At 37.3% G+C, this 9,703-nt stretch overlaps 2 protein-coding genes across 2 annotated transcripts in view; both read right to left on the bottom strand.

Moving 5' to 3' along the window:
* Nucleotides 1-216: 216 nt before the first annotated feature.
* Nucleotides 217-1,968, bottom strand: LOC125045130 (dachshund homolog 1-like). Its single transcript, XM_047642250.1, has 2 exons — nucleotides 1,168-1,968; nucleotides 217-663 (listed from the first exon to the last, which is right to left on the bottom strand). Exons 1-2 carry the CDS (start codon nucleotides 1,240-1,242, stop codon nucleotides 346-348), a joined length of 393 nt encoding a protein of 130 aa, XP_047498206.1. The 5' UTR covers nucleotides 1,243-1,968; the 3' UTR covers nucleotides 217-345.
* Nucleotides 1,969-4,888: 2,920 nt separating this feature from the next.
* The window catches only part of LOC125040790 (pinopsin-like), a 35,424-nt gene continuing 30,609 nt past the window's right edge, over nucleotides 4,889-9,703 (bottom strand). The window contains exon 4 of the mRNA XM_047635521.1: nucleotides 4,889-4,943. Within this exon, the coding sequence (XP_047491477.1) occupies nucleotides 4,889-4,943 (55 nt within the window). The remainder of the gene's footprint in view (nucleotides 4,944-9,703) is intronic.

Genomic DNA, 9,703 nt, shown 5'->3' with positions numbered 1-9,703 from the left:
CTCTCTCTCTCTCTCTCTCTCTCTCTCTCTCTCTCTCTCTCTCTCTCTCTCTCTCTCTCTCTCTCTTCTCTCTCTCTATTTCTCTCTCTTTCTTTCTCTCTCTTTCTTTCTCTCTCTCTTTCTCTCTCTCTTCCTGTCTCTCTCTCTCTTCCTGTCTCTTGTCTATTCCTCTCTCTCTCTCTCTATCTATCTATCTATCTATCTATCTATCTATCTATCTATCTATCTATCTATCTCTCACTCGCTCACTCACTCACTCACTCACTCACTCACTCACTCACTCACTCACTCACTCACTCACTCACTCACTCTCTCGCTCCTCCTCCTCCTCTTCTACAAGGCCTCCTACAGCCTACTGACGGTGGAGGGCGGGCACGTCTCTTTGGTCGAGTGCGAGGGTGAGGCTGAGACCACAGTCGAGTCGGTCACGTGAGACGCCCTTGAAATCCTCCTCGACTTCCGCAGAGACCCCTCGCTTACGCCCACGCTCACGCTGCCCATCACACCTCCTCCTCCTCCTCCTCCTCCTCCTCCTCCGACGCCTCCTCCTCCCCCACCGACGCCGATACTGGAGAGGTCAAGGTCGGCCTCGTGGTCTTGTAGGTAACCTCTGACTCGACATCGCTTGAGGCTGTGGAAGGTGGCGATGAAGGGAGGCCAGACCTGAGGGTGGAAAGGGGAGGGAGGGGGTGAGTGGGTGCGGGGAAAGGGGGGGAGAGGGGTAGGGGGAGGGGGGAGTAGAGAGAGGGTGGGAGGGAGAGAAAGAGGAGGGAAGGGGTGAGTGGGTAGGTGGAAAGAGGGGGGAAGGGGGGTGAGTGGATGGATGGAAATAAAAAGGGAGGGGAAGAAAGAGAGAGAGAGAGATAGGTAGACAGTTTAGATAGAAAGAAAAAGAAAAGGAGAGCGAGGGGGGGGGGGGGTAAACAGACACACACAAAATAAGTCAAAGGGAGAAAAAAAATCCACTGACAAGAAACACAAACAAAATACTGCATAACAACAGTTTCAAAACAACAACCATAACGAAACTAACACCAAACAACATTAACAAAAAACATAAACAAATACACAAACAAACCAACGATAAACAACAGCCAATAAATCAACGAAAAAAAAAATCGAACAAGCAAAGGAAAAACGTAAAAAACAATGATAACAATAACCTACCTCCCTTGGTCTAGCTGAGAGCAAGATCACCGGGTAGACGCAGGTAAGAGCCAAGATCTTTAGCCAGTATGACATTATCTGCGGATCAGAGGGAGTAGTTAGATGTAATGCGAATGGGATAATGGATAATGGATGGTAGGGAATAATTATTATGGATGGTGACAGAGGAATATGGGGGATAGTGGATGATGAAGAGATGAATATAGGGCGAGATAGGTGGAGGTCGAAGTGTCAGTGGTAACTGATATTTATAGGAAGAAAAACTGAACAGAAAAAAACAAGGAAAATCACACTAGGGATAATAAATAGAAAAAAAAAAATTATAAATAATAAAAGAAATATCAACAAAAAATCGAATGCATAATGTAATTTGTTAATTGATCTTAGATTTAAATATTCTTTGCATGTTTATCGCTACGTTTTTAAGCTAATAATGTACTCATGCATCTTTAATCGAATGCTTTCACACGCTTAATGAATGTGTACATGATGAATTAAATATGTATACATAGTTCATGAATGTGTACATCTTAAATCCAATGTGTACACACACTTGGTGAATGCGTACACGTTGAACTAAATGTGTACACAAGCTTGATGGAGGTATGTATGTGAACATGTTTGAACTGATGTATATACACACTTAATGAATGTGCTTACGTTTCTTTAGACTTGTACATACGGTTAATGAATATGTACACGTTTAATCAGATGTGTACACAGGTATAATAAATGTGTACATACATTTACTAATTGTGAACACGGACATAATGAATGTGCACACACATTTAGAATATGTATACACGTTCAATTATATGTACGCAAACACTTAATGAATGTGTACACTTTTGATTAAATGCACACACACACACACACACACACACACACACACACACACACACACACACACACATACACACACACACACACACACATGGTTTATATCTGTGTAGATATATTATACTTTACGAGAGAAAATAAACAAAAATAAAAGCTTGGTAGGAAAGTGTATACAGTCTTGAAATAAATAGTGAATGAATATTAATGATATTGATTATAATAATAGTAGTAATAGTAATGTTGGTGACGGGATAGGTTTTACTGACAACGATGCTACTAGTATTACTATTGTTACTGAAAGTGATAACAAAAACAATAACAATAATGATGGCATAGTATAGTAGTTGTAGCAGTTGTTGTAGTAGTAATAGTATTAATAGTAGTAGTAGTAGTAGGAAGAGGAGGAGGAGGAGGAGAAGGAGGAGGTGGAGGAGGAGGAGGAGGAGGAGGAGGAGGAGGAGGAGGAGGTGGAGGAGGAGGAGGAGGAGGAGGAGGAGGAGGAGTAGGAGGAGGAGAAGGAGGAGGTGGAGGAGGAGGAGGTGGAGGAGGAGGAGGAGGAGGAGGAGGAGGAGGAGGAGGAGGAGGAGGAGGAGGAGGAGGAGGAGGAGGAGGAGGAGGAGGAGGAGGAGGAGGAGGAGGAGGAGGAGGAGGAGGGGGAGGAGGTGGAAGAGGAAGAAGAGGAGGAAGAGGAAGAGGAGGAGGAGGAGGAGGAGGAGGAGGAGGAGGAGGAGGAATAGTAGGAGAAGGAGTAGGGGAGGAGGAGGAATTGGAGGAGGAAGAGGAGGAGGAGGAGGGGGGTTGAAGGAGGAGGAGGAGGAGGAGAGGAGGAGGAAGAGGAGGAGGAGAGGAGGAGGAGGAGGAGGAGGAGGAGGAGGAGGAGGAGGAGGAGGAGGAGGAAGAAGAGGAGGAGGAAGAGTGATAGTAGTAGTAACAGCTGATGCTTTAGAAGTAGCAGTTATAAAAGTAGTAGTACGCAGTTGTAGGTAGTAGTAAGCATTAGCAGCAGCAGCATCAGTAGTAGAAGTAGTAGTTGCAGAAATAGTAGTTATTATAGCAGTAGAATTATTAGTAATAATATCATTATCAATAACAATATATATATTTTTTTATCATGAGTAACCTTCTAGAATCCTTAGTAACTCACAAACATATGAAGACGCATAAATTACTTCCCGGTTGCCTTACAAATGTGATTCCTATTTAACATTATATGAAGATTTTTTTAAGATCAAGATTTGATAGATGGCACGTGTTCCTTCGTTGCTGTTATTGTTATTGTTGTTAGTTTTATCTTTGTTATCGTTATCATCATTATCTGTGTGGTTATCATTAGCGTTCGAAGTTGTATGGGTATTAATGTCACTATCACTAGTCTATTATTATTATTATTACTATTATTATAAAGGTCATTAGCATTATAATCGTTATTATTATCAACATAATCATTAATGCTATCATTATCATTGCCACTATCATTTTCATTATAATTTATCATTACAATTATTATCATTAACATTATTAGAAGTATAATTATTATCACTGTTACTATTGTTATTATTACCATTATCATTATTATTAACATTATTATAATTATCACTATCGCCACTATTATCATATTCATTATTACCATTGTCATTATCATTATCATCATCATTATGATTATTTTTAAAATAACTATTAACATTTTTGTGTGCGTTTGTCCTTGTATCCTTGTTTGTAACTGTATCCAATCCAGCAACACAAAGGAAGAGAAAAAGAAAATGAAGAAGCTAAATTCAAATATTGGCGGGTACCGTTTGCCAATTCCTGCAAATATCATTAATTTTTTCCTTTCGTCTACAGATATCTTTATGCACATGACTCTGCAAATCGCTCTTAAGGTCGATTTTCCCCACTACGGAAGACGGAGATGTGAACCTTACTGCGGAGACGCTAGCTTAAACATGGTCGATTCTAAATGTTTACTTCCTGGCTTCTAGAATATTACTCGAGGATAAATACATATTTTTCTTGGTTGGTTTCAATCGAGTTAAGCTTTGAGAGAGTTCAAAAACAAATATAATCGGTTAGTTCTACTTCGCGAAAATGTTAACTCCCCCGAAAATAAAGATATTACGCAAGTGGATTAAAAGTAAACAAAATGTGCGAACGCCATCAGCCTGCATTGTTTGCCTATCCTTTTTTTTTCCGTCAGCTAATAAATACTTTAAAAAAAAGGAAATAAAATTTTTACTACGTCTCTTTTTTTCTCTCTCCTTCTTAACTTGAATGAATAATTTAGCGTGCGGTTCATAAAAAAATGGAAATTGGTTGACTCTTCTTTAAGGGAATTTTTGATACGCGAGGGCCCGATGAGAATAAAACAAAGGATGGTAGCTCGGTTGCCAGATGTGCCCGCGAAAAGGGGGAAGTTGGCCTCCAGCTTTCTCTCCTCTGTCTCTTTCTCTTTCTCTCTCTCTCTCTCTCTCTCTCTCTCTCTCTCTCTCTCTCTCTCTCTCTCTCTCTCTCTCTCTCTCTCTCTCTATCTATCTATCTATCTATCTATCTATCTATCTCTCTCTCTCTCTCTATCTCTCTCTCTCTCTCTCTCTCTCTCTCTCTCTCTCTCTCTCTCTCTCTCTCTCTCTCTCTCTCTCTCTCTCTCTCATCCTCTGCCCTGAAAACACGACTAACCATAATCATTCTAATTCTATACTCTAATCAAAATCACAATTAAAGGGAGAGAAAGAGCAAATATCCCTGGTCGTTTTTTATTCTTCATATTTTACACAACAAATTACAAAAAAGAGAGAGAGAGAGAGAAAGAGAGAAAAAAAAAGAAAAAGAAAAAAAAAAGGCATCGTATTCGGTCTCGTGGTTGCTGTGGCGTCAAGAGAACTTGTCAGGTCTGAAATTCCCTGGTTTCTAGAGGCAGGTCGGTAGGTTTTGTATTACACCTGTGTTTATTTAATAAAGTTTAAACATTTCTAAATAAGGTTGATTTTTTTTTTTTCTCTCTTTCTTTCTTAAGGCTAGTTTCCTACCGTACTTAATACGTGACTTTATTTATCTACACATTGTCATTAGTTAAACAATATATTTGGGTGATGGATATGCTGGAATATCCTATGATCTTTTTCATATAGCAAACCAAACCAAAGATTTAGACATTGAAGCTTTCTCTACGACATAAAAATAGGTTGATAGGTTAACAGCACAGGACCCGCGAGCGGCTGTGACGTCATAAGCTACCGAGCTCAGTAATAGGATCCCGATATTGAGTGGCAGGTAGTGAGGTTTACTGTTATTTACATATTTATTTTTCTCTCTCGTAAACAATATTATTATCCTTGTTTTTTATTATTATTATCTGTAGTATGTTTAATGTTCTTATCATTATTATTGATTTTGTCTCTGCTATCATTAATATTGTGTTTTTGTCTTTGCTATCATTAATATCGTGTTTTTGTCATTATCATTGTTGTCTTTCTTGTCATCATCATTTTGTTGTTGTCGTTGTTGTTTAATTGCCATGTCCTTTAAAAACGGTACTTATTATCTAACCTTACTCTTTATTCATTCATTCTATCATTTGCATGATTTGCCCTTTAATAATTTTTTTGTGTTTTCTGAAAGGATAGAAGTTGGCGAGAGTGGGAGAGGCGTAGGAGGAGGGGAAGGAGGGATAGGGAGAGGGGAAGGGAGGGGGGAGGGGGGGGATGAGGGAGAGGTGGGGGGGAAGGTAGGGGGGAGGAGAGAGAGGGAGAGGGAGAGGGGGAGAAAGGGAAGGAAGGAGACTGAGAGGGGAAGTGAGAGAGGGAAGCTGGGAGGGAGAAGGAAGGAAGAGAGACTGGAGGATATTATTATTTTTAAAATTTTTAAATATTTTTAATTATAAAATATATATATTTTATATATTTATATATATTATATTATATATTTTTAAAATATATATATATAAAATGGTTGTCGTATCGTAAGGGTTAACTCTGTTGTTTCTGAATCAGCTGCTCAAGTCTTTCTCAAGTATTTCAACAGCTGTTAATCTTGATGATGACACTCTTAATGTAAGTCATTGTAGCAACCTCAGCATATTAACCCTTTCTTCACGTAGGCCGGAAACAAATGACGTAATGTCAAGTGACTTTGATTAATCAATGGTTTTGTGGAAAGAATATTTTCGTCATGTACCAAGGATCAAAACAAAAGTAACAGAAGTAATTGAATCAGTGTTTATGACAACAAGGTCTCTCATAAAATAAATAAATGGATAAATAAATAAATAAATAGATAAATAAATAAATAAAACAAAATAAAATAAAATAAAATCCTTAGAAGTAACAGAAACAGTATTAACAACAAGAAGTCCCCTTGCTGAAGAGAAAAGAATGCTGCAAGAGGACTGACGGCTCAGTTTAATCAGTTATTCAGTTTATAAACGCCAAGCTAAATACACCGAAGGCCCACACACATTAGCTTGAAGTACAGTTGAATGGACCCAAAGACAAGAACAAAAATTTTTTTGAAATAAGAAAACCTTTTTTTAACCGGGGCTGTTGTTATTTTTAAAAGAAATCTTCTAAGAGAAAACTTGGTGAATTATGATATTAATGGGAATATTTTGTAAAATAACTAGGTATATGGTACGTAACTTAACGCAGACTGAAAAAAGTATATTACACTATATTTTAGGGATACAATGTGTGTGTGTGTGTGTGTTGTGTGTTTGTTGTGTGTGGTGTGTGTTGGGGTTTTGTGGTGTGTGTGTTGGTATTTAAGTGAGTATATTTGAGAAAATATCAAATCAGGGGAAAATTATAGCAATATTGTACACCCGCTATATATTAATTTGTATTTATCTTTTGTTTCAGCCATCTGTCTTTCTGCCTCTGTATCTATCTGTGTGTCTATTTCTTCTTTTCCAATTATCTGTTCAGTGACTAAGCTCGAGAGGGGGCGAGAGGCATCGTAAGAAATACTGAAAAAAGTTTCATAATGTTGTTTTATTATATATATTTAAATTTATAATAAAATTTTTTAAAACCGGGGGTTTTTTTTTTTTTCTTTTTCTTTTTTTAGATATTGAATTACATTATAAACCCGCTTAGGAGCTTACTGTACCCCCACTATAGATTCTCTATTTACATGTCTACCCATCTAATACATCTATTTACTAAGTCCTCTATATTTTCTGTCTACCTCCCCACCCATGGTACTAAGGCTAACTACACGGGCCTGAGTGTATACAACATCTACGTAACTCCGTGGAATTGATGACGTTCCTGTTAATTTATTACAGAATATAGCACTGCCTCTTTCACTCAGGTTGTTTGATGTCTTTATTAATTTGTTATGAAAAATGTAAATCTGGGCAAGAAAGCGCATAAAAAAATTTTAAAATAACAAAGCAAAACAAAATTCTTACGGGTTCCCTGTTAAAATTTTCACCAATTTAAGTCAACATATTGTTCCTGTCAGTACGTACATTACTTGACTGAAATTTAACTAATTATTGCCTGGTATATTGATTCTGTGCGTCTAATATTTGTTACTCAAAGGTTATGTAACCCTAATAATACTAATAATAAAAATGTGTGTGGGTGTTTTGGTTTTGTGTGTGTGTGTGTGTGTTTTGTGTGTGTGTGTGTGGTGTGTGTGTGTTGTTTTTTGTGTGGGTGTGGGGTGTGTGCAGAGAAAGAAAGAGAGGGCCAAAAGGGAAAAGGGGAGGGGGGGAGAGGAAAGGAAAAAGTAAAGGAAAGACAAAACAGACAGAAAATACAGAGATTAAAATAGACAGATAGATTGATAGATAGTGAGAGAGGGAGAGAGATAGAGACAGAGGCAAACAAACAGACTGACAGACAAGTTAACAAAAAAAAAAACAAGGACAGCCAAACAGAGACAGAGAAAGTTTAATTTCCGGGCTCTAACTTTAACTTCACGGCGATGAAGGAGTTAGACCAGCCTACTTTAAAATTAATAGGGTCCCCGAGCCAGTTTATTTCGGGGAACTTCTCCCTCGCTTGATTTAAAAGGTTTTTGTGTAATCCGGGGTTTCCCAAAAATTTTTGAAAGGTGGGAAAGTGTATTTTCCCCCTTAAATTAGTTTTCACGTTTCCCCCACCCATTTTTTTTTTTTTTTTTTTCCCCCCCCCCCTTTTCTTTTCCCCTCCCCCTTCTCCCCCTCTCACCCCCCCCCCCCTTAAGCCCCCTTCCTTTTCCCCCCTTCCCCCCCCCCTCCCCTTTTCCCTCTCCTCTCCCCTTTTCTCTCCCCCCCCTCTCCCCCTCTCTCTCCCCCTTTTCCTTCCCCCTCTCTCTCCCCCTCTCCCCTCCCTTTTCCCCCTCCCTCTCCCCCCCCCTCCCTCTCCCTCTCCCTCTCCCTCTCTCTCTCCTCCCCCTCCCTAATTTTTTCTCTCTCCTTTTTCTCACTTTTCCCTCTCCTTTTCCCCCCCTCTCCCCTTCCCCTTTTCCCCTCTCCCCTCCCTTGCAATTATAATAAGTTTTTTTAAAAATGATAATAATCATTATGATAATAACAATAATTTAAAACCAATACAAGTAAATTGTATTAAATTTTAAAAAACATTTTCCCGATAAAAAATTAAATAATAAAAAATTTAAAAATAAAAATAATAACAATTTTTTAATGATAATAAAATAAAAATAATAAAAAAATTAAAAAATAATAAAAAATTTTTAATAATAACAAAAAAGATAAAAAAAAACAATAAAAATAAAAATAATAATTAAAACCCCCAAAAACCCAAAAAATTAAATAATGGTAATTTAAAATGATAAGATGATATTATAATAATAAATAAAATAAAAATTAATAAAAAAATAATAAAAATTTTTTTTATAATGATAATAAATAAACAATAATAATAATGATAAAAATAATAACAATTTTAATAAAATTAATTTTTATTTTATTTAACATTATTTATTATTTTTCTATTATTTATTTTTATTTTCATTATAATTTTATTTTAACAACAAAAAATTTTAAAAATAATAATCATTAAATTTTTATAATTATAATTAAAATAAAAAAAAATTTTATTTTTGGTTTTGATTTTTGAATTTTTGATAATGTTTTTTTAAAAATGATTAAAACATGTAATAATAAAAAATAATAATAACGCAAAAAAAAACGAAATTTTCATCCCCCCCCCCCCCCCACCCCCAACACACACCGATATTCCGCCCCCAGAACCGCCCCCGAAACCCCAACATTTTAAAACCCTTGGGCCAGGTGGGTTTCAGGCACATTTTAGCCCCGGGGCCCGCATGGCAACCCCGTGTTTGGCACCAAGAGCAGAACCGTCCCTCAGCATTGGGAAAAGCATACCCCAGGATTCCCAAAACCCGACTTCAATCCTGGGTTTTAGGGGGGGGATAGGGGCGAGGCAGGTTGAATTTTGGTGAGGTATTTTTCAGTTTTTTATTTTTTTTTTTTCAGTGTTTGGGTTTTTTTATTGGTATTGTTTTTTGTTGTTTTTTAAAAGAGAGAGAGAAAAAGAGAGGAAATAGAAAGAGAAAAGGGGGGGGAGAGAAGGGGAAGAGAGAAAAGAGGAGAAAAGAGAGAGAGAGAGAGAGAGAGAGAGAGAAGAAGGGGAGAGGAGAGAGAGGAGAGAGAGGAGACTGTTGTTTTTTATTAAAATTATTTGGGAAAACATAATGGTTTTTTAAAATTTGGACAATTTTGTTTAAAAAA

Source organism: Penaeus chinensis, chromosome 3 (assembly GCF_019202785.1).
Source record: "Penaeus chinensis breed Huanghai No. 1 chromosome 3, ASM1920278v2, whole genome shotgun sequence".
NCBI classification, from domain to species: domain Eukaryota; kingdom Metazoa; phylum Arthropoda; class Malacostraca; order Decapoda; family Penaeidae; genus Penaeus; species Penaeus chinensis.
This window is presented reverse-complemented; position numbering and strand designations above follow the sequence as displayed.

What these genes read in the sequence shown, in the direction of transcription:
- LOC125045130 (XM_047642250.1), bottom strand. Translation starts at nt 1,242, where the DNA reads ATGTCATACTGGCTAAAGATCTTGGCTCTTACCTGCGTCTACCCGGTG. An exon ending in TCTCAGCTAGACCAAGGGAG is followed by an intron (nt 664 to 1,167) that starts GTAGGTTATTGT and finishes TTCCACCCTCAG; the next exon opens with GTCTGGCCTCCCTTCATCGC.